The sequence below is a fragment of the Coregonus clupeaformis genome, unplaced genomic scaffold (assembly GCF_020615455.1).
Source record: "Coregonus clupeaformis isolate EN_2021a unplaced genomic scaffold, ASM2061545v1 scaf1539, whole genome shotgun sequence".
Lineage (NCBI taxonomy): Eukaryota > Metazoa > Chordata > Actinopteri > Salmoniformes > Salmonidae > Coregonus > Coregonus clupeaformis.
In genome coordinates this window covers 32585-57500 of record NW_025534993.1, presented here as the reverse complement: position 1 = coordinate 57500, position 24916 = coordinate 32585, and the positions used below count along the sequence as shown (strand labels likewise).

At 43.9% G+C, this 24916-nt stretch overlaps 1 protein-coding gene across 4 annotated transcripts in view; it reads right to left on the bottom strand.

The window, feature by feature from the left end:
* Positions 1–24916, bottom strand: part of LOC123487221 (disks large homolog 4-like) — a 58445-nt gene that overhangs the window by 3405 nt on the left and 30124 nt on the right. For 3 of the 4 annotated variants that reach the window (XM_045218380.1, XM_045218382.1, XM_045218383.1), the window contains 6 exons: positions 15325–15448; positions 13993–14152; positions 11082–11184; positions 4901–5003; positions 4442–4618; positions 3394–3479 (listed from right to left, as the gene is read on the bottom strand). In XM_045218380.1, the coding sequence (XP_045074315.1) occupies positions 3394–3479; positions 4442–4618; positions 4901–5003; positions 11082–11184; positions 13993–14152; positions 15325–15448 (753 nt within the window). The remainder of the gene's footprint in view (positions 1–3393; positions 3480–4441; positions 4619–4900; positions 5004–11081; positions 11185–13992; positions 14153–15324; positions 15449–24916) is intronic. The other variant, XM_045218381.1, reaches the window with a different exon arrangement.

Below are 24916 nucleotides of genomic sequence, written 5' to 3'. Positions count from 1 at the left end.
ATGAGAGAGAGAGAGAGAGAGGGGAAAGAGAGAGAGAGAGAGAGAGAGAGAGAGAGAGAGAGAGAGAGAGAGAGAGAGAGATGGGGAGATGAGAGAGAGAGAGAGAAAGAGAGAGAGACAGAGACAGAGAGAGAGAGAGAGAGAGAGAGAGAGAGAGAGAGAGAGAGAGAGAGAGACAGAGACAGAGAGAGAGAGAGAGAGAGAGAGAGAGAGAGAGAGAGAGAGAGAGAGAGAGAGAGAGATACAGTTATAGCAGGGATCCCAGGGACGTGAGATGTGTCGCGATGCATGAATCAAATAGTAGTCACACCAGATACTGACTCGTTTTCTGATCCACGCCCCTACTTAAAAAAAAAAGAAGGTATTTATGACCAACAGAAGTGAAATCCATAGATTAGGTTCTAATGAATTTATTTCAATTGACTGATTTCCTTATATGAACTGTAACTCAGTAAACTCTTTGAAATTGTTGCATGTTGTGTTTATATTTTCGTTCAGTATATTTTTTTCTGTTGTTGCTAGCGATATTCATAAAAACATTTAAAGATATAAAAATATTTTTTCCACTTAAAATAATTAAATATATACAGTACCAGTTAAAAGTTTGTACACACCTACTCTTTCCAGGGTTTTTCTTTATTTTTTAATATTTTCTACATTGTAGAATAATAGTGAAGACATCAAAATGCTGAAATAACATATGGAATCATGTTGTAACATATTTGAGATTCTTCAAATAACCACACTTGATGACAGCTTTGCACAGTCTTGGCATTTTCTCAACCAGCTTCACCTGGAATGATTTTCCAATATTCTGAGCACTTGTTGGCTGCTTTTCCTTCACTCATGCGGTCCGACTCATCCCAAACCATCTCAATTGGGTTGAGGTCGGGGGATTGTGGAGACCAGGTCATCTGATGCAGCACTCCATCATTCTCCTTCTTGGTAAAATAGCCCTTACACAGCCTGGATGTGTGTTGGGTCATTGTCCTGTTGAAAAACAAATGATAGTCCCACTAAGCCCAAACCAGATGGGATGGCGTATCGCTGCAGAATGCTGTAGTAGCCATGCTGGTTAAGTGTGCCTTGAATTCTAAATAAATCACAGACAGTGTCACCAGCAAAGCACCCCCACACCATAACACCTCCTCCTCCATGCTTTACGGTGGGAAATACACATGCGGAGATCATCCGTTCACCCACACCGCGTCTCACAAAGACATGGCGGTTGGAACCAAAAATCTCAAATTTGTACTCTAGACCAAAGGAAACATTTCCACCGGTCTAACGTCCATTGCTCGTGTTTCTTGGCCCAAGCAAGTCTCTTCTTCTTACTGGTGTCCTTTAGTAGTGGTTTCTTTGCAGCAATTCAACCATGAAGGCCTGATTCACACAGTCCCCTCTGAACAGCTGATGTTGAGATGTGTCTGTTACTGGAACTCTGTGAAGCATTTATTGAACTTATCCTCTGCAGCAGAGGTAACTTTGGGTCTGCCATTTTTGTGGCGGTCCTCATGAGAGCCAGTTTCATCATATCACAGCTTCTACCCCCAAGCCATAAGACTCCTGAACATCTAATCAAATGGCTACCCGGACTATTTGCATTGCCTTTTTTTTGGTATTCTTTCTTAAAACTGCATTATTGGTTAAGGGCTTGTCAGTAAGCATTTCACTGTAAGGTCTACACCTGTTGTATTCGGCGCATGTGACAAATAAAATGTGATAATAAAATGTGATTTGATTTGATGGTTTTTGCGACTGCACTTGAAGAAACGTTCAAAGTTCTTGAAATGTTCCGTATTGACTGACCTTCATGTCTTAAAGTAATGATGATGTTTCTCTTTGCTTATTTGAGCTGTTCTTGCCACAATATGGACTTGGTATTTTACCAAATAGGGCTATCTTCTGTATACCCCCCCTACCTTGTCACAACACAACTGATTGGCTCAAACGCATTAAGAAGGAAAGACATTCCACAAATTAACTTTTAAGAAGGCACACCTGTTCATTGAAAGGCATTCCATGTGACTACCTCATGATACTGGTTGAGAGAATGCCAAGAGTGTGCAAAGCTGTCATCAAGGCAAAGGGTGGCTATTTGAAGAATCTAAAATATAAAATAGTAGTACCTATATGTATATAATGGGTCATTTTTGGGGGGTTTGTATTATTTGATTTACACAACATGCCTACCACTTTGAAGATGCAAAATATTTTTTTTGTGAAACAAACAAGAAATAAGACAAAAAAAACAGAAAACTTGAGCGTTCATAACTATTCACCCCCCCAAAGTCAATACTTTGTAGAGCCACCTTTTGTAGCAATTACAGCTGCAAGTCTCTTGGGGTATGTCTCTATAAGCTTGGCACATCTAGCCACTGGGATTTTTGCCCATTCTTCAAGGAAAAACTACTCCAGCTCCTTCAAGTTGGATGGGTTCCGCTGGTGTACAGCAAACCTTAAGTCATACCACAGATTCTCAATTGGATCGAGGTCTGGGCTTTGACTAGGCCATTCCAAGACATTTAAATGTTTCTCCATTAACCACTCGAGTGTTGCTTTAGCATTATGCTTAGGGTCATTGTCCTGCTGGAAGGTGAACCTCCGTCCCAGTCTCAAATCTCTGGAAGACTGAAACAGGTTTCCCTCAAGAATTTCCATGTATTTAGCGCCATCCATCATTCCTTCAATTCTGACCAGTTTTCCAGTCCCTGCCGATGAAAATCATATCCACAGCATGATGCTACCACCACCATGCTTCACTGTGGGGATGGTGTTCTCGGGGTGATGAGAGGTGTTGGGTTTGCGCCAGACATAGCGTTTTCCTTGACGGCCAGAAAGCTATATGAAATTCCACAAATTAACTTTTAAGAAGGCACACCTGTTAATTGAAATGCATTTCAGTTGACTACCTCATGAAGCTGGTTGAGAGAATGCCAAGAGTGTGCATAGCTGTCATCAAGGCAACGGGTGGCTATTTGAAGAATCTCAAATATAAAATATATTTTGATTTGTTTAACACTTTCTTGGTTACTGCATGATTCCATATGTGTTATTTCATAGTTTTGATGTCTTCACTATTATTCTACAATGTGGAAAATAGTAAATATAAAGAAAAACCCTTGAATGAGTAGGTGTGTCCAAACTTTTGACTGGTATTGTGTATATATATATGTATATTATCACGGACCCCTGCAGTACCTCCGTGTGCCCCTAGGGGAACGCGTTCCCCCAATTGAATACCCCAGAGTTATAGCATCACTGGTTGTGGCAGAGCGCCATCTTGTGGCCGGAGTGGGAAACACATCCCACCACTTCAATTCTACTAGCTGGAACTATCACCATTACAGACAAATTAAAAATCAGAGGTCAGAGGTTAAAGGTCACACATACCTTCTATCTGTGTAACAGACTCATAACTCTGAACGAAGCTGCTGCGGTCCTTATTCTTCATACGAGACCACTCCTTCCTCTCCACCCTGCATAGAGAGACATAGGGCTACATTAACATGGCATAACACTTCATACTGCTTCATACGAGACCACTCCTTCCTCTCCACCCTGCATAGAGAGACATAGGGCTACATTAACATGGCATAACACTTCATACTGCTTCATACGAGACCAACTGTGTTAACTTAGGTGTTAGGGAGGTGTCTCCTCAGTGGTGTCTCCTCAGTAGGTGTGTTACCAGTGTTAGGTGTGTTACCAGTGTTAGGTGTGTTACCAGTGTTACCGTGTTAGGTGTGTTACCAGTGTTAGGTGTGTTACCAGTGTTAGGTGTGTTACCAGTGTTAGGTGTGTTACCAGTGTTACCAGTGTTAGGTGTGTTACCAGTGTTACCAGTGTTAGGTGTGTTACCAGTGTTACCAGTGTTAGGTGTGTTACCAGTGTTAGGTGTGTTACCAGTTTTAGGTGTGTTACCAGTGTTAGGTGTGTTACCAGTGTTAGGTGTGTTACCAGTGTTAGGTGTGTTACCAGTGTTACCAGTGTTAGGTGTGTTACCAGTGTTAGGTGTGTTACCAGTGTTAGGTGTGTTACCAGTGTTAGGTGTGTTACCAGTGTTAGGTGTGTTACCAGTTTTAGGTGTGTTACCAGTGTTAGGTGTGTTACCAGTGTTAGGTGTGTTACCAGTGTTAGGTGTGTTACCAGTGTTACCAGTGTTAGGTGTGTTACCAGTGTTAGGTGTGTTACCAGCGTTAGGTGTGTTACCAGTGTTAGGTGTGTTACCAGTGTTAGGTGTGTTACCAGTGTTAGGTGTGTTACCAGTGTTACCAGCGTTAGGTGTGTTACCAGCGTTAGGTGTGTTACCAGTGTTAGGTGTGTTACCAGTGTTAGGTGTGTTACCAGTGTTAGGTGTGTTACCAGTGTTAGGTGTGTTACCAGTGTTAGGTGTGTTACCAGTGTTAGGTGTGTTACCAGTGTTAGGTGTGTTACCTACCTGTGTTTGCTGGGTATATACCCCAGTTCCTCCAGTTGTCCTTGTTGTCCCAGTCTCCTAGCAGTCCACCACTCTTCATCACTACAGTCAGTCACATGCAGCACCTCCCCGAAGTTAAAGCCCAATGCCTGGCTCAACAGCCCACAGTCTGCTGTCTTATCATAGTCAAACAGGGCCCTGCATAGAGAGGACATAGAAGCTACATTAGTATGACATGGGCTACATTAGCATGACATAGGGCTACATTAGCATGACACTACTTTACCTGACATAGAAGCTACATTAGTATGACAGGGAGACATTAGTATGACATGGGCTACATTAGCATGACATAGGGCTACATTAGCATGACACTACTTTACCTGACATAGAAGCTACATTAGTATGACAGGGAGACATTAGTATGACATGGGCTACATTAGCATGACATAGGGCTACATTAGCATGACACTACTTTACCTGACATAGAAGGTCCTGTTGGCTCTGATGGTCCCAGAGCTCATGTTACTGTTCATCATCTGTTCTCTCAGGTCATGGATCTTAGCCTCAAACCTGCAGTACTCTAAAACACACACGCATGGACAAACACACAAACACACACACACACACACACACACACACACACACACACACACACACACACACACACACACACACACACACACACACACACACACACACACACATACACACACAAACACACACAAACACACACACACACACACAAACACACAAACACACAAACACACAAACACACAAACACACACGCACACACACACACACAAACACAAACACACACACACACACACACACACACACACACACACACACACACACAAACAAACACACAAACAAACACACACACACATACACAAGTTACTGCACAATTGTATCAGGCTGTAGTAGTGTTACCTTCTGGACAGTAGTTAGTCTATAGTGGGCTGTAGTAGTGTTACCTTCTGGACAGTAGTTAGTCTATAGTAGTCTGTAGTTAGTCTATAGTAGTCAGTAGTTAGTCTATAGTAGTCTGTAGTTAGTCTATAGTAGTCAGTAGTTAGTCTATAGTGGGCTGTAGTAGTGTTACCTTCTGGACAGTAGTTAGTCTATAGTAGTCTGTAGTTAGTCTATAGTAGTCAGTAGTTAGTCTATAGTGGGCTGTAGTAGTGTTACCTTCTGGACAGTAGTTAGTCTATAGTAGTCTGTAGTAGTGTTACCTTCTGGACAGTAGTTAGTCTATAGTAGTCTGTAGTTAGTCTATAGTAGTCAGTAGTTAGTCTATAGTAGTCTGTAGTTAGTCTATAGTAGTCAGTAGTTAGTCTATAGTAGTCAGTAGTTAGTCTATAGTGGTCAGTAGTTAGTCTATAGTGGTTTATATTTACTTTATAGTTGTCTATAGTTAGTATATAGTAATCTGTGGTAATCTGCAGTAGTCTGTAGTAATCTGTAGATACTCTGCAGTTAGTCTATAGTAGTCAGTAGTTGGTCTATAGTAGTTTGCAGTTAGTCTATAGTATACTATAGTAGACTGTAGTTAGTCCTTATTGGTCTATAGTAGTCTGTAGTAGTCTGTAGTTAGTATATGGTAGACTTCTGTAGTCTGTAGTTAGTCTATAGTGGTCTATAGTAGTCTGTAGTTACTCTATAGTAGTCTATAGTAGTCTGTAGTTAGTCTGTAGTAGTCTATAGTAGTCTATAGTGGTTTGTAGTTAGTCTATAGTAGTCTATAGTAGTCTGTAGTTAGTCTGTAGTAGTCTGTAGTTAGTCTATAGTAGTCTGTAGTTAGTCTGTAGTTAGTCTATAGTAGTCTGTAGTAGTCTGTAGTTAGTCTATAGTAGTCTGTAGTAGTCTGTAGTTAGTCTGTAGTTAGTCTACAGTAGTCCATAGTTAGTCTATAGTAGTCTGTAGTAGTCTTTAGTTAGTCTATAGTAGTATGTAGTAGACTGTAGTTAGTTTATAATAGGCCATAGTAGTCTGTATTTAGTCTATAGTAGTCTGTAGTTAGTCTATAGTAGTCAGTAGTTAGTCTGTAGTTAGTATATGGTAGACTTCTGTAGTCTGTAGTAGTCTACAGTAGTCTATAGTAGTCTGTAGTTAGTCTGCAGTAGTCTGTAGTTAGTCTATAGTAGTCTGTAGTTAGTCTGTAGTTAGTGTATAGTAGTCTGTAGTAGTCTGTAGTTAGTCTATATTTGTCTATAGTAGACTGTAGCTAGTCTGTAGTTAGTCTACAGTAGTCCATAGTTAGTCTATAGTAGTCTGTAGTAGTCTTTAGTTAGTCTATAGTAGTATGCAGTAGACTGTAATTAGTTTATAATAGGCCATAGTAGTCTGTATTTAGTCTATAGTAGTCTGTAGTTAGTCTATAGTAGTCAGTAGTTAGTCTATAGTAGTCTGTAGTTAGTCTATAGTTGTCTGTAGTTGGTCCATAGTAGTCAGTAGTTAGTCTATGGTAGTCTATAGTAGTCAGTAGTTAGTCTATAGTAGTCAGTAGTTAGTCTATAGTAGTCTATAGTTAGTCTATAGTGGTCTGTAGTTGGTCCATAGTAGTCAGTTGTTAGTCTATAGTAGTCTATAGTAGTCTATAGTAGTCTATGGTAGTCAGTAGTTAGTCTATAGTAGTCTGTAGTTAGTCTATAGTAGTATGTAGTTGGTCCATAGTAGTCTGTAGTTGGTCCATAGTAGTCTGTAGTTAGTCTATAGTAGTCAGTAGTTAGTATATAGTAGTCTATAGTAGTCGGTAGTTAGTCTATAGTAGTCAGTAGTTAGTCTATAGTAGTCTATAGTAGTCAGTAGTTGGTCTATAGTAGTCGGTAGTTAGTCTATAGTAGTCTATAGTAGTCAGTAGTTAGTCTATAGTAGTCTATAGTAGTCAGTAGTTAGTCTATAGTAGTCTGTAGTTAGTCTATAGTAGTCTATAGTAGTCTGTAGTTGGTCCATAGTAGTCTGTAGTTGGTCCATAGTAGTCAGTAGTTAGTCTATAGTAGTCTGTAGTTAGTCTATAGTGGTCTGTAGTTGGTCCATAGTAGTCTGTAGTTGGTCCATAGTAGTCAGTAGTTAGTCTATAGTAATCCGCAGTTAGTCCTTATTGGTCTATAGTAGTTTGTAGTAGTATGTAGTTAAGCTATAGTAGTCTGTAGTTAGTCTATAGTAGTCTGTAGTTGTCTGTAGTTAGTCTATAGTAGTATGTAGTAGACTGTAGTTAGTTTATAATAGGCCATAGTAGTCTGTATTTAGTCTATAGTAGTCTGTAGTTAGTCTATAGTAGTCAGTAGTTAGTCTATAGTAGTCTATAGTAGTCTGTAGTTAGTCTATGGTAGTCTGTAGTTAGTCTATAGTGGTCTGTAGTTGGTCCATAGTAGTCAGTAGTTAGTATATAGTAGTCTATAGTAGTCTATAGTAGTCTATAGTAGTCTGTATTTAGTCTATAGTAGTCTGTAGTTAGTCTATAGTAGTCTGTAGTTAGTCTATAGTGGTCTGTAGTTGGTCCATAGTAGTCTGTAGTTGGTCCATAGTAGTCAGTAGTTAGTCTATAGTAATCCGCAGTTAGTCCTTATTGGTCTATAGTAGTTTGTAGTAGTATGTAGTTAAGCTATAGTAGTCTGTAGTTAGTCTATAGTAGTCTGTAGTTGTCTGTAGTTAGTTTATAATAGGCCATAGTAGTCTGTATTTAGTCTATAGTAGTCTGTAGTTAGTCTATAGTAGTCAGTAGTTAGTCTATAGTAGTCTATAGTAGTCTGTAGTAGTCTGTGGTTAGTCTATAGTAGACTGTAGTTGTCTTTAGTTAGTCTATAGTGGTCTGTAGTAGTCTGTAGTTAGTCTATAGTAGTCTGTAGTTAGTCTGTAGTTAATCTATAGTAGTCTGTAGTTGTCTGTAGTTAGTCTATAGTAGACTGTAGTAGTCTGTAGTTAATCTATAGTGGTCTGTAGTAGTCTGTGGTTAGTCTATAGTAGTATGTAGTAGTCTGTAGTTAGTCTGTAGTTGGTCCATAGTAGTCAGTAGTTAGTCTATAGTAATCCGCAGTTAGTCCTTATTGGTCTATAGTAGTTTGTAGTAGTATGTAGTTAAGCTATAGTAGTCTGTAGTTAGTCTATAGTAGTCTGTAGTTGTCTGTAGTTAGTCTATAGTAGTATGTAGTAGACTGTAGTTAGTTTATAATAGGCCATAGTAGTCTGTATTTAGTCTATAGTAGTCTGTAGTTAGTCTATAGTAGTCAGTAGTTAGTCTATAGTAGTCTATAGTAGTCTGTAGTTAGTCTATAGTAGTCTGTAGTTAGTCTATAGTGGTCTGTAGTTGGTCCATAGTAGTCAGTAGTTAGTAAATAGTAGTCTATAGTAGTCTGTATTTAGTCTATAGTAGTCTGTAGTTAGTCTATAGTAGTCTGTTGTTAGTCTATAGTGGTCTGTAGTTGGTCCATAGTAGTCTGTAATTGGTCCATAGTAGTCAGTAGTTAGTCTATAGTAATCCGCAGTTAGTCCTTATTGGTCTATAGTAGTTTGTAGTAGTATGTAGTTAAGCTATAGTAGTCTGTAGTTAGTCTATAGTAGTCTGTAGTTGTCTGTAGTTAGTCTATAGTAGTATGTAGTAGACTGTAGTTAGTTTATAATAGGCCATAGTAGTCTGTATTTAGTCTATAGTAGTCTGTCGTTAGTCTATAGTAGTCGGTAGTTAGTCTATAGTAGTCTATAGTAGTCTGTAGTAGTCTGTGGTTAGTCTATAGTAGACTGTAGTTGTCTGTAGTTAGTCTATAGTGGTCTGTAGTAGTCTGTAGTTAGTCTATAGTAGTCTGTAGTTAGTCTGTAGTTAATATATAGTAGTCTGTAGTTGTCTGTAGTTAGTCTATAGTGGTCTGTGGTAGTCTGTAGTTAATGTATAGTAGTCTGTAGTTAGTCTATAGTAGTCTGTTGCAGTCTGTAGTTAGTCTATAGTAGACCGTAGTAGTCTGTATTTTGTCTATAGTAGTTAGTAGTAAGTCTATAGTGGTATGTAGTAGTCTGTAGTTAGTCTATAGTAGTATGTGGTAGTCTGTAGTTAGTCTATAGTAGTCTGTAGTTAGTCTATAGTAGTCTGTAGTTAGTCTATAGTAGTCTGTAGTAGTCTGTAGTTAGTCTATAGTAGTCTGTAGTTAGTCGGTAGTAGTCCGTAGTAGTCTGTAGTTAGTCTATAGTAGTCTATAGTAGACTGTAGTGGTCTATAGTAGTCTGTAGTTAGTCTATATTAGTATGTAGTTAGTCTATAGTGGTCGGTAGTAGTCAGTAGTAGTCTGTAGTTAGTCTATAGTGGTCTGTAGTAGTCTGTAGTTAGTCTATAGGGGTCTGTAGTAGTCTGTAGTTAGTCTATAGTGGTCTGTAATAGTCTGTAGTTAGTCTATAGTAGTCTATAGTAGTCTGTAGTAGTTTGTAGTTGATGTATAGTAGTCTATAGTAGTCATTAGTTAGTCTATAGTGGTCTGTAGTAGTCTGTAGTTAGTCTATAGTGATCTGTAGTAGTCTGTAGTTAGTCTATAGTGGTCTGTAATAGTCTGTAGTTAGTCTATAGTAGTCTGTAGTAATATGTAGTAGTCTGTAGTTAATCTATAGTAGTCTATGTAGTCTGTAGTTAGTCTATATTAGTCTGTAGTGGTCTGTAATAGTCTGTAGGTAGTCTATAGTAGTCTATAGTAGTCTATAGTAGACTGTAGCTAGTCCAGAGTAAATTATAGTCGACTGTAGTAGTCCATATTAGTATGTAGTTAGTCCTTATTAGTCTACAGTAGACTTACCCTGTGCTCTGTACTGGTCTGTATTGGTCTGTGATATTCTTACCCTCTGGTCTGTACTGGTCTGTCCTGGTCTATACTGGTCTGTGATATTCTTATCCTCAGGTCTGTCCTGGTCTATACTGGTCTGTGATATTCTTACCATCAGGTCTGTCCTGGTCTATACTGGTCTGTGATATTCTTACCCTCAGGTCTGTCCTGGTCTATACTGGTCTGTGATATTCTTACCATCAGGTCTGTCCTGGTCTATACTGGTCTGTGATATTCTTACCCTCAGGTCTGTCCTGGTCTATACTGGTCTGTGATATTCTTACCCTCTGGTCTGTCCTGGTCTATACTGGTCTGTGATATTCTTACCCTCAGGTCTGTCCTGGTCTATACTGGTCTGTGGTATTCTTACCCTCAGGTCTGTCCTGGTCTATACTGGTCTGTGATATTCTTACCCTCAGGTCTATACTGGTCTGTGATATTCTTACCCTCAGGTCTGTGCTGGTCTGTATTAGTCTGTGATATTCTTACCCTCAGGTCTATACTGAGCGATGATAGTAACAGTCGGTCCTGGTCTGTCCTGGTCTGTGATATTCTTACCATCAGGTCTGTCCTGGTCTGTCCTGGTCTGTGATATTCTTACCATCAGGTCTATACTGAGCGATGATAGTAACAGTCTGTCCTGGTCTGTGATATTCTTACCCTCAGGTCTATACTGAGCGATGATAGTAACAGTCTGTCCTGGTCTGTGATATTCTTACCATCAGGTCTATACTGAGCGATGATAGTAACAGTCTGTCCTGGTCTGTCCTGGTCTGTGATATTCTTACCATCAGGTCTATACTGAGCGATGATAGTAACAGTCTGTCCTGGTCTGTCCTGGTCTGTGATATTCTTACCATCAGGTCTATACTGAGCGATGATAGTAACAGTCTGTCCAGCGTTCTTCAGAGCTGCTGCAGCCTGTTCATGAGTTGCATGTCTCAGATCCACACCGTTCACCTGCAAAGAAGTTATAACCATTACATAACACTACATAACATTACATTAATATGACATAACACTACACAACCGTTCACCTGCAGAGCGATTGTCGATTATAACCATTACATAACACTACATAACATTACATTAATATGACATAACACTACACAACCGTTCACCTGCAGAGAAGTTATAACCATTACATAACACTACATAACATTACATTAATATGACATAACACTACACAACCGTTCACCTGCAGAGCGATTGTCGATTATAACCATTACATTGTGTGTACGTGCGTCTGTACGTGTGTGTCTCCGTGCACTGTGTGTGTGTCTCCGTGCACTGTATGTGTGTGTCTCCGTGCACTGTGTGTGTGTCTCCGTGCACTGTGTGTGTGTCTCCGTGCACTGTGTGTGTGTCTCCGTGCACTGTGTGTGTGTCTCCGTGCACTGTGTGTGTGTCTCCGTGCACTGTGTGTGTGTCTCCGTGCACTGTGTGTGTGTCTCCGTGCACTGTGTGTGTGTCTCCGTGCACTGTATGTGTGTGTTCTCTTCTCACTCATGATCTGGTCTCCATTGTGTAGTTCTCCTGAGAGATCAGCTGATCCTGCAGCACATACCACTACATAACACTACGTAACACTACATAACACTACGTAACACTACGTAACACTACGTAACACTATGTAACACTACGTAACACTACGTAACACTACGTAACACTATGTAACACTACATAACACTACGTAACACTACGTAACACTACGTAACACTACGTAACACTACGTAACACTACACAACACTACATAAGCTTAGTGGTTAAGAGCGTTGTGCCAGTAACCGAAAGGTCGCTGGTTCTAATCCCCGAGCTGACTAGGTGAAAAATCTGTCGATGTGCCCTTGAGCAAGACACTTAACCCTAATTGCTCCTGTAAGTCGCTCTGGATAAGAGCGTCTGCTAAATGACTAAAATGTAAAAATGTAATGTAAATGTAACACTACGTAACACTACGTAACACTACGAAACACTACGTAACACTACCTAACACTACCTAACACTCCATAACACTACCTAACACTACGAAACACTACGAAACACTACGAAACACTACATTTTACATTTTACATTTTAGTCATTTAGCAGACGCTCTTATCCAGAGCGACTTACAGGAGCAATTAGGGTTAAGTGCCTTGCTCAAGGGCACATTAACGTCATTTAGCAGACGCTCTTAGCCAGAGCGACTCACAAATTGGTGCGTTCACCCTATAGCCAGTGGGATAACCACTTTACAATTTGGGGGGTTAGAAGGAATACTTTATCCTATCCCAGGTATTCCTTAAAGAGGTGGGGTTTCAAATGTCTCCGGAAGGTGGTGAGTGACTCCGCTGTCCTGGCGTCGTGAGGGGAGCTTGTTCCACCATTGGGGTGCCAGAGCAGCGAACAGTTTTGACTGGGCTGAGCGGGAGCTATGCTTCCGCAGAGGAAGGGAGCCAGCAGGCCAGAGGTGGATGAACGCAATGCCCTCGTTTGGGTGTAGGGACTGATCAGAGCCTGAAGGTACAGAGGGTGCCGTTCCCCTCACTGCTCCATAGGCAAGCACCATGGTCTTGTAGCGGATGCGAGCTTCAACTGGAAGCCAGTGGAGTGTGCGGAGGAGGGGGTGACGTGAGAGAACTTGGGAAGGTTGAACACCAGACGGGCTGCGGCATTCTGGATGAGTTGTAGGGGTTTAATGGCACAGGCAGGGAGGCCAGCCAACAGCGAGTTGCAGTAGTCCAGACGGGAGATGACAAGTGCCTGGACCAGGACCTGCGCCGCTTCCTGTGTAAGGCAGGGTCGCACTCTCCGAATGTTGTAGAGCATGAACCTGCAGGAGCGGGTCACCGCCTTGATGTTGGCGGAGAACGACAGGGTGTTGTCCAGGGTCACGCCTAGGCTCTTCGCACTCTGGGAGGAGGACACAGCGGAGTTGTCAACCGTGATGGCGAGATCATGGAACGGGCAGTCCTTCCCCGGGAGGAAGAGCAGCTCCGTCTTGCCAGGGTACTACAAAACACTACGTAACACTACGTAACACTACATAAGCTTAGTGGTTAAGAGCGTTGTGCCAGTAACCGAAAGGTCGCTGGTTCTAATCCCCGAGCTGACTAGGTGAAAAATCTGTTGATGTGCCCTTGAGCAAGACACTTAACCCTAATTGCTCCTGTAAGTCGCTCTGGATAAGAGCGTCTGCTAAATGACTAAAATGTAAAAATGTAATGTAAATGTAACACTACGTAACACTACGTAACACTATGTAACACTATGTAACACTACGTAACACTACGTAACACTATGTAACACTACCTAACACTATATAACACTATGTAACACTACGTAACACTACGTAACACTACGTAACACTATGTAACACTACCTAACACTATATAACACTATGTAACACTACGTAACACTATGTAACACTACGTAACACTACGTAACACTATGTAACACTACGTAACACTACGAAACACTACCTAACACTATGTAACACTACGTAACACTACGTAACACTATGTAATACTACATAACACAACGTAACACTATGTAACACTGCATAACACTACAAAACATTACATAACACTACATAACACTATGTAACACTATATAACACTACATAACACAACGTAACACTATGTAACACTACATAAAACTACATAACACTACATAACACTACATAACACTTTGTAACACTGCATAATACTACATAACACTATGTAACACTATATAACACTACATAAAACAACGTAACACTACATAACACTACATAACACTACTCACACTCATGATCTGGTCTCCCTTGCGTAGTTCTCCTGAGAGATCAGCTGGTCCTGCAGCGAGGATGAAGGAGATGAAGATCCCCTCACCGTCTTCTCCCCCCACGATGTTAAAACCCAGACCGGTCGACCCTCGGTGGATAAACACACGCCTGGCCTCTCTACTAGAAGACATGATTACACACAGTATAACCCTAACCTCCTGTAACACTCAGCCTGGTCTCTCTACTATAGATATAACCTCCTGTAACACTCAGCCTGGTCTCTCTACTATAGATAGAATCTCCTGTAACACTCAGCCTGGTCTCTCTACTATAGATAGAATCTACTGTAACACTCAGCCTGGTCTCTCTACTATAGATAGAATCTCCTGTAACACTCAGCCTGGTCTCTCTACTATAGATAGAATCTCCTGTAACACTCAGCCTGGTCTCTCTACTATAGATAGAATCTCCTGTAACACTCAGCCTGGTCTCTCTACTATAGATAGAATCTCCTGTAACACTCAGCCTGGTCTCTCTACTATAGATAGAATCTACTGTAACACTCAGCCTGGTCTCTCTACTATAGATAGAATCTACTGTAACACTCAGCCTGGTCTCTCTACTATAGATATAATCTCCTGTAACACTCAGCCTGGTCTCTCTACTATAGATATAATCTACTGTAACACTCAGCCTGGTCTCTCTACTATAGATAGAATCTCCTGTAACACTCAGCCTGGTCTCTCTACTATAGATAGAATCTACTGTAACACTCAGCCTGGTCTCTCTACTATAGATAGAATCTACTGTAACACTCAGCCTGGTCTCTCTACTATAGATAGAATCTACTGTAACACTCAGCCTGGTCTCTCTACTATAGATAGAATCTACTGTAACACTCAGCCTGGTCTCTCTACTATAGATAGAATCTACTGTAACACTCAGCCTGGTCTCTCTACTATAGATAGAATCTACTGTAACACTCAGCCTGGTCTCTCTACTATAGATAGAATCTACTGTAACACTCAGCCTGGTCTCTCTACTATAGATATAACCTCCTGTAACACTCAGCCTGGTCTCTCTACTATAGATAGAATCTACTGTAACACTCAGCCTGGTCTCTCTACTATAGATAGAATCTCCTGTAACACTCAGCCTGGTCTCTCTACTATAGATAGAATCTCCTGTAACACTCAGCCCAGTATGTTTCCAATAGGTCTCCATACAGATAGAATCCAACATTAAACAGACATTTCTCCATACATCCCAACCTGAGGTAATGATCTGATGTCTGATTTGACATACATGATTTGATTTGAGTTACATTTAAATTTGTGTGTGTGTGTCCTGACCTGGGGATGTCGTCTTCTCCCATCATGCCGTGCGGTATGGGTGAGTAGCGTCGTGGCGAGGGCGGTGGCAGAGAGGATTGTGGGTAATCTAGGTAGTTAGTGCCCATGTCTGGGTCCATGTATGCTGCAGAGACAGGGAGAGATAGAGAGAGAGATGAGGTTGAATGTGTAGAGCTAGACCCTGGTACATTAACAAACTGGCCAGAGGACTGAGCACGCCCCCATTCTCATCGACGGGGCTGTAGTGGAACAGGTTGAGAGCTTCAATATCCTCGGTGTCCACATCACCAACGAACTATCATGGTCCAAACACACCAAGACAGTCGTGAAGAGGGCACGACAACGCCTATTCCCCCTCAGGAAACTCAAAAGATTTGCCATGGGTCCTCAGATCCTCAAAAGGTTCTACAGCTGCCCCATCGAGAGCATCCTGACTGGTTGCATCACTGCCTGGTATGGCAACTGCTCGGCCTCCGACCGCAAGGCACTACAGAGGGTAGTGCGTACGGCCCAGTACATCACTGGGGCCAAGCTTCCTGCCATCCAGGACCTCTATACCAGGCGGTGTCAGAGGAAGGCCCTCAAAATTGTCAAAGACTCAAGCCACCCTAGTCATAGGCTGTTCTCTCTGCTACCGCACGGCAAGCGGTACCGAAGCACCAAGTCTAGGTCCAAAAGGCTTCTTAACAGCTTTTACCCCCAAGCCATAAGACTCCTGAACATCTAATCAAATGGCTACCCGGACTATTTGCATTGACTCTGTACCGGTACCCCCTGTATATAGCCTCCCTACTGTTATTACACATTGACTCTGTACCGGTACCCCCTGTATATAGCCTCCCTACTGTTATTACACATTGACTCTGTACCGGTACCCCCTGTATATAGCCTCCCTACTGTTATTTTACATTGACTCTGTACAGGTACTTCCTGTATATAGCCTCTCTACTGTTATTACACATTGACTCTGTACCGGTACCCCCTGTATATAGCCTCCCTACTGTTATTACACATTGACTCTGTACCGGTACCCCCTGTATATAGCCTCCCTACTGTTATTTTACATTGACTCTGTACAGGTACTTCCTGTATATAGCCTCTCTACTGTTATTACACATTGACTCTGTACCGGTACCCCCTGTATATAGCCTCCCTACTGTTATTTTACATTGACTCTGTACAGGTACTTCCTGTATATAGCCTCTCTACTGTTATTACACATTGACTCTGTACCGGTACCCCCTGTATATAGCCTCCCTACTGTTATTTCACATTGACTCTGTACCGGTACCCCCTGTATATAGCCTCCCTACTGTTATTTCACATTGACTCTGTACCGGTACCCCCTGTATATAGCCTCCCTACTGTTATTTCACATTGACTCTGTGCCGTACCCCCTGTATATAGCCTCCCCTACTGTTATTTCACATTGACTCTGTACTGGTACCCCCTGTATATAGCCTCCCTACTGTTATTACACATTGACTCTGTACCGGTACCCCCTGTATATAGCCTCCCTACTGTTATTTCCCATTGACTCTGTACAGGTACTTCCTGTATATAGCCTCCCTACTGTTATTTCACATTGACTCTGTACCGGTACCCCCTGTATATAGCCTCCCTACTGTTATTTCCCATTGACTCTGTACCGGTACCCCCTGTATATAGCCTCCCTACTGTTATTTTACATTGACTCTGTACAGGTACTTCCTGTATATAGCCTCTCTACTGTTATTACACATTGACTCTGTACCGGTACCCCCTGTATATAGCCTCCCTACTGTTATTTTACATTGACTCTGTACAGGTACTTCCTGTATATAGCCTCTCTACTGTTATTACACATTGACTCTGTACCGTACCCCCTGTATATAGCCTCCCTACTGTTATTTTACATTGACTCTGTACAGGTACTTCCTGTATATAGCCTCTCTACTGTTATTACACATTGACTCTGTACAGGTACTTCCTGTATATAGCCTCTCTACTGTTATTTCCCATTGACTCTGTACCGGTACCCCCCTGTATATAGCCTCCCTACTGTTATTACACATTGACTCTGTACCGGTACCCCCTGTATATAGCCTCCCCTACTGTTATTTCCCCATTGACTCTGTACCGGTACCCCCTGTATATAGCCTCCCTACTGTTATTTCCCATTGACTCTGTACCGGTACCCCCTGTATATAGCCTCCCTACTGTTATTTCCCATTGACTCTGTACAGGTACTTCCTGTATATAGCCTCGCTACTGTTATTTTATTGTCTTACTGTTTTTACTTTAGTTTATTTAGCAAATATTTGTTCAACACTTATTTTTCTTAAAACTGCATTGTTGGTTAAGGGCCTGTCAGTAAGCATTTCACTGTAAGGTCTACACACCTGTTGTATTCAGGTCATGTGACAAATCAAATTTGATTAGATTTCTTACTAGCATTAAATCCATTCAGACATGTTAGTGGGTCTAAGACATAAACATAGAATGGCTAGTTGGTTCTGTAACTGGTGAAATCTGGTTGTCTGTACTGGTCAGGTGTTAGAGGTGTGTAGAGGAGTTAGAGGTGTGTAGAGGTGTGTAGAGGTGTGTAGAGGTGTGTAGAGGTGTGTAGAGGTGTGTAGAGGTGTGTAGAGGAGTTAGAGGTGTGTAGAGGTGTGTAGAGGAGTTAGAGGTGTGTAGAGGTGTGTAGAGGTGTGTAGAGGAGTTAGAGGTGTGTAGAGGTGTGTAGAGGTGTGTAGAGGAGTTAGAGGTGTGTAGAGGTGTGTATAGGTGTGTAGAGGTGTGTAGAGGTGTGTAGAGGTGTGTAGAGGAGTGTAGAGGTGTGTAGAGGTGTGTAGAGGTGTGTAGAGGTGTGTAGAGGAGTGTAGAGGTGTGTAGAGGTGTGTAGAGGTGTGTAGAGGTGTGTAGAGGAGTGTAGAGGTGTGTAGAGGAGTTAGAGGTGTGTAGAGGTGTGTAGAGGAGTGTAGAGGTGTGTAGAGGTGTGTAGAGGTGTGTAGAGGAGTGTAGAGGTGTGTAGAGGAGTTAGAGGTGTGTAGAGGTGTGTAGAGGTGTGTAGAGGAGTTAGAGGTGTGTAGAGGAGTTAGAGGTGTGTAGAGGTGTGTAGAGGGTGTGTAGAGGTGTGTAGAGGTGTGTAGAGGTGTGTAGAGGTGTGTAGAGGTGTGTAGAGGTGTGTAGAGGAGTGTAGAGGTGTGTAGAGGAGTGTAGAGGAGTGTAGAGGTGTGTAGAGGAGTTAGAGGTGTGTAGAGGAGTTAGAGGTGTGTAGAGGTGTGTAGAGGTGTGTAGAGGAGTTAGAGGTGTGTAGAGGTGTGTAGAGGTGTGTAGAGGTGTGTAGAGGTGTGTAGAGGTGTGTAGAGGTGTGTAGAGGAGTTAGAGGTGTGTAGAGGTGTGTAGAGGTGTGTAGAGGTGTGTAGAGGTGTGTAGAGGTGTGTAGAGGAGTTAGAGGTGTGTAGAGGTGTGTAGAGGTGTGTAGAGGAGTTAGAGGTGTGTAGAGGTGTTAGAGGTGTGTAGAGGTGTGTAGAGGTGTATAGAGGTGTGTAGAGGAGTTAGAGGTGTGTAGAGGTGTGTAGTGGTGTGTAGAGGTGTGTAGAGGTGTGTAGAGGAGTTAGTGGTTGTGTAGAGGAGTTAGAGGTGTGTAGAGGTGTGTAGAGGAGTTAGAGGAGTTAGAGGTGTGTAGAGGAGTTAGAGGTGTGTAGAGGAGTTAGAGGTGTGTAGAGGTGTGTAGAGGTGTGTAGAGGTCTGTAGAGGTGTGTAGAGGAGTTAGAGGTGTTTAGAGGTGTGTAGAGATGTGTAGAGGTGTGTAGAGGTGTATAGAGGTGTGTAGAGGTGTGTAGAGGTGTGTAGAGGAGTTAGAGGTGTGTAGAGGTGTGTAGAGGTGTGTAGAGGTGTGTAGAGGTGTGTAGAGGAGTTAGAGGTGTGTAGAGGTGTGTAGAGGAGTTAGAGGTGTGTAGAGGTGTGTAGAGGTGTGTAGAGGTGTGTAGAGGTGTGTAGAGGAGTGTAGAGGTGTGTAGAGGTGTGTAGAGGAGTTAGAGGTGTGTAGAGGTGTGTAGAGGAGTTAGAGGTGTGTAGAGGTGTGTAGAGGAGTTAGAGGTGTGTAGAGGTGTGTAGAGGAGTTAGAGGTGTGTAGAGGTGTGTAGAGGTGTGTAGAGGTGTGTAGAGGAGTTAGAGGTGTGTAGAGGTGTGTAGAGGTGTGTAGAGGTGTGTAGAGGAGTTAGAGGTGTGTAGAGGTGTGTAGAGGTGTGTAGAGGTGTATAGAGGTGTGTAGAGGAGTTAGAGGTGTGTAGAGGTGTATAGAGGTGTGTAGAGGTGTGTAGAGGTGTATAGAGGTGTGTAGAGGTGTGTAGAGGTGTATAGAGGTGTGTAGAGGTGTGTAGAGGTGTGTAGAGGAGTTAGAGGTGTGTAGAGGAGTTAGAGGTGTGTAGAGGAGTTAGAGGTGTGTAGAGGTGTGTAGAGGTGTGTAGAGGAGTTAGAGGAGTTAGAGGTGTGTAGAGGTGTGTAGAGGAGTTAGAGGTGTGTAGAGGAGTTAGAGGTGTGTAGAGGTGTGTAGAGGTGTGTAGAGGTGTGTAGAGGTGTGTAGAGGAGTTAGAGGTGTTTAGAGGTGTGTAGAGGTGTGTAGAGGAGTTAGAGGTGTGTAGAGGTGTGTAGAGGTGTATAGAGGTGTGTAGAGGAGTTAGAGGTGTGTAGAGGTGTGTAGAGGTGTTAGAGGTGTGTAGAGGTGTGTAGAGGTGTATAGAGGTGTGTAGAGGAGTTAGAGGTGTGTAGAGGTGTGTAGAGGTGTGTAGAGGTGTGTAGAGGTGTGTAGAGGAGTTAGTGGTGGGTAGAGGAGTTAGAGGTGTGTAGAGGTGTGTAGAGGAGTTAGAGGTGTGTAGAGGTGTGTAGAGGTGTGTAGAGGTGTGTAGAGGTGTGTAGAGGTGTATAGAGGTGTGTAGAGGTGTGTAGAGGTGTGTAGAGGAGTCAGAGGTGTGTAGAGGTGTATAGAGGTGTGTAGAGGTGTGTAGAGGTGTGTAGAGGAGTTAGAGGTGTGTAGAGGTGTATAGAGGTGTGTAGAGGTGTGTAGAGGTGTGTAGAGGTGTGTAGAGGTGTGTAGAGGTGTGTAGAGGTGTGTAGAGGTGTTAGAGGTGTGTAGAGGAGTTAGAGGTGTGTAGAGGTGTATAGAGGAGTTAGAGGTGTGTAGAGGAGTTAGAGGGTGTGAGGGTTAGAGGTTAGAGGTGTGTAGAGGTGTTAGAGGTGTGTAGAGGTGTGTAGAGGTGTGTAGAGGTGTGTAGAGGTGTTAGAGGTGTGTAGAGGAGTTAGAGGTGTGTAGAGGTGTATAGAGGAGTTAGAGGTGTGTAGAGGAGTTAGAGGTGTGTAGAGGAGTTAGAGGTGTGTAGAGGTGTGTAGAGGTGTGTAGAGGTGTGTAGAGGAGTTAGAGGTGTGTAGAGGTGTGTAGAGGAGTTAGAGGTGTGTAGAGGTGTGTAGAGGAGTTAGAGGTGTGTAGAGGAGTTAGGAGGTGTGTAGAGGTGTGTAGAGGTGTGTAGAGGAGTTAGAGGTGTGTAGAGGTGTGTAGAGGAGTTAGAGGTGTGTAGAGGAGTTAGAGGTGTGTAGAGGAGTTAGAGGTGTGTAGAGGTGTGTAGAGGTGTGTAGAGGTGTGTAGGAGTTAGAGGTGTGTAGAGGTGTTAGAGGTGTGTAGAGGAGTTAGGGGTGTGTAGAGGTGTATAGAGGAGTTAGAGGTGTGTAGAGGAGTTAGAGGTGTGTAGAGGAGTTAGAGGTGTGTAGAGGTGTGTAGAGGTGTGTAGAGGTGTGTAGAGGTGTGTAGAGGTGTGTAGAGGTGTGTAGAGGAGTTAGAGGTGTGTAGAGGAGTTAGAGGTGTGTAGAGGTGTGTAGAGGTGTGTAGAGGAGTTAGAGGTGTGTAGAGGTGTGTAGAGGTGTGTAGAGGTGTGTAGAGGAGTTAGAGGTGTGTAGAGGTGTGTAGAGGTGTGTAGAGGTGTGTAGAGGTGTGTAGAGGTGTGTAGAGGAGTTAGAGGTGTGTAGAGGTGTGTAGAGGTGTGTAGAGGTGTGTAGAGGTGTGTAGATGTGTGTAGAGGTGTGTAGAGGTGTATAGAGGTGTGTAGAGGTGTGTAGAGGAGTTAGAGGTGTGTAGAGGTGTATAGAGGTGTGTAGAGGAGTGTAGAGGAGTGTAGAGGAGTTAGAGGTGTGTAGAGGTGTGTAGAGGTGTGTAGAGGTGTGTAGAGGTGTGTAGAGGTGTGTAGAGGTGTGTAGAGGTGTGTAGAGGTGTGTAGAGGAGTTAGAGGTGTGTAGAGGTGTGTAGAGGTGTGTAGAGGTGTGTAGAGGTGTGTAGAGGAGTGTAGAGGTGTGTAGAGGTGTGTAGAGGTGTTAGAGGTGTGTAGAGGAGTTAGAGGTGTGTAGAGGTTGTGATGTCACGAGAGGCTGTGTCCTGGAGGGACGTTACATCCCCCTGAGGTGGCTGCAAACCCAGACAGCTATGGCTCCATCTGCTGGTATGGTCGGGAACTCCACCCCTCTATGGCCAATCTTCCCACGCAGCTGAAACAAATGAGGAGCTGATGAGCTGAAGGTTTGGGAAGGGAAGAGACACAGTCTCCAACCTGGGCTCTCTGGAGGACAAGAGTGCTGCACGTCCACTTCCATGAGGAATATAAGGATTTGGAGATACTTACCTTTGGGAAATACTCACCTTTGGATATATGCACCTGTGGAAATACGTGAGAGACATTTGGAAGGACTTTTTTGCTGGGTTGGCCACTAGCTGCAACGTGGACTACAGTAAGGCTGGGGAAAAGTTATCTGAGCGAGTGAGAATTATGATTTTGGATGTGGAAGAGACATCCCTGAACTGTTAACCCTTAAAGAGCCACAAGAGAACAGAATTTTGTTATATTTTCGTTAATTTCCCAAGACCTATAATAAAATCCTTGTTTTGTTTGAACCTTGTCTCCTTGCACTACTTGAGCAATCCCGCTGAAAGCTGTGTAGCCTCTCGTGACGTCACAGATGGTGGAGAATACGGGCACGCTCAAGCGTTAATAGTGCATGTCAGAGGAGGATACCGAAGGTTTGATCACCCAGTTTTCCAAGTTGGCCGTAGGCTCCCGCCCGACTGAAATGGAGGACATATTGAAAGCCCTTGTTGCTGGCCAGCAAGCCCAGATGCAAGCAAACGTGGCTCTCTTGGAGGAGCAAAAGAAAGCCAACCTTCTGAAGGCAGAGGAATTGCAGTTGCAGAGACAGAGGGTTGTCCAAAATACCCGCCCAATAAAGGCAAGTGACTTTATATCTAAGATGGGAGCTACCGATGACATTGAGGCATACCTGCATGCATTTGAGGCCACGGCCACTAGGGAAGCCTGGCCCAAGCAACAGTGGGTTGGTCTGTTAGCCCCCTTTCTAACCGGGGAATCGCTGAATGCTGTCCGGGACCTGGGCCCTGACCAGGTTACTGACTATGATGCCCTGAAGTCTGAGATCCTCAGCAGATATGGACTCACAAAAGTTTGGTATGGCCCAGCGCTTTCCACGGCTGGACCTTCCAACCAGACCAACCTCCTCGGGCGCAGATGCATGAACTTGTCCGAATCGCAAGGAAATGGCTGGATCCGCAGAGGAATACAGCAGCGGCGGTGGTGGAGGCCGTTGTGGTGGATCGTTACCTCGCGCCCTGCCTTATGAGGCAAAACGGTTCATCAGTCAACAGGCCTTGACCACGGCTGATCTGACCGTGGAAGCTGTGGAAAAGTACCAGGCCACAGCGGAGATGCTGAATGCTTCCCGAAAAGACCCCAGGAGTGCGGCCCCCACCACAAATGGGAAGAACCCGTCCAAAGGACCCCCAAGGTCTCGAACCCAGCCACGTCAGGGACTTATCCCGGCTCCAGGGGAGCCAGAAACCAGGCGGGTCCAAGAAGAGTACACCAGGAGGGGGAAACTTCGACAGTGTTACCGGTGTGGGGAGATGGGACATATCTCCTGGCAGTGTGGGAAACCAGCCGATGAACCTATGCCCACTGCGGAGTCCTCCAGCTCAGCACCCACACACCGTTTTGCCTCGCTCTTGGGAGTCGTAGATGGCGGCCCAGATCGACCCCCCCCCACCTGCCCGGTAACTGTGAATCACCATGATGTGGAGGCCTTACTGGATTCTGGTAGCCGGGCCACCCTGGTGCGTAAGGATTTGGTGGGCCCAACGTGTTTGACCCCGGGGAAAGTCCTCCCAGTTTCCTGTGTCCATGGGGGACACCAGAGAATACCCCATTACTGAACTTACAATGACCAGCACACGGGGAACCATACACACGACGGCGGGGGTGGTTGATTCCCCTCCCGTCCCTGTCCCTAATTGGGCCGAGACTGCCCAGCCTTTTACCCACTCTGGAGAGAGTCTCAGGAGAGGATAACCCGAGTACCTCGGAAACGGAGAGGCAAGACTCATCCTGGGAAGGCTCCGGTGCAATCCTCCGAGTTACTCACTCCCGCCCGGGCTCTGATAGGGATGGCAGGCGCCCAGACCGACACAGAGACGGAGCTACAGAATCTGGACAAAGAACTGTCTGGTCTGAAGGGGGACCGCTGAGAGGTATCGTTTGTTAAAGCAACAGTTAGACATGAAGACAGAAGAGTTAGATATCCTCCAGGCTAAACTCCAACAGAGCTCCTTCCCTAAGCAACAGGAGGAGCTGGAGAGGCTGCGCAGGACCATCGAGGAGTGTGAGGAGACCCTGCGCAGTAGTAAGGAGGTCCAGAAGAAGGCAGAGGAGAAGTACAAGGTGTTGGAGAACAAGATGAAGAATGCGGAGGCAGAGAGAGAGAAGGAACTGAAAGCTGCTCAACAGAAGCTAAACTCTGCTAAAACCAAGGCTGATGCGTTCAGTAAGAAACTCAAGGAGAGACAACAGGAGGCGGAGTCCCTGGTCCTAGAGTTGGAGGAGTTGAAGAGAGAGCAGTCTGGCAAGCACCACGGCAATGCGGACGCCCTCTCCCGGCGTGATGCCTTCTTCGCTGCCTTTACCCGACGAGGACGTCGGTCCCGAGGAGGGGGATGTGTGATGTCACGAGAGGCTGTGTCCTGGAGGAACGTTACATCCCCTGAGGTGGCTGCAAACCCAGACAGCTATGGCTCCATCTGCTGGTATGGTCGGGAACTCCACCCCTCTATGGCCAATCTTCCCACGCAGCTGAAACAAATGAGGAGCTGATGAGCTGAAGGTTTGGGAAGGGAAGAGACACAGTCTCCAACCTGGGCTCTCTGGAGGACAAGAGTGCTGCACGTCCACTTCCATGAGGAATATAAGGATTTGGAGATACTTACCTTTGGGAAATACTCACCTTTGGATATATGCACCTGTGGAAATACGTGAGAGACATTTGGAAGGACTTTTTGCTGGGTTGGCCACTAGCTGCAACGTGGACTACAGTAAGGCTGGGGAAAAGTTATCTGAGCGCAGTGAGAATTATGATTTTGGATGTGGAAGAGACATCCCTGAACTGTTAACCCTTAAAGAGCCACAAGAGAACAGAATTTTGTTATATTTTCGTTAATTTCCCAAGACCTATAATAAAATCCTTGTTTTGTTTGAACCTTGTCTCCTTGCACTACTTGAGCAAT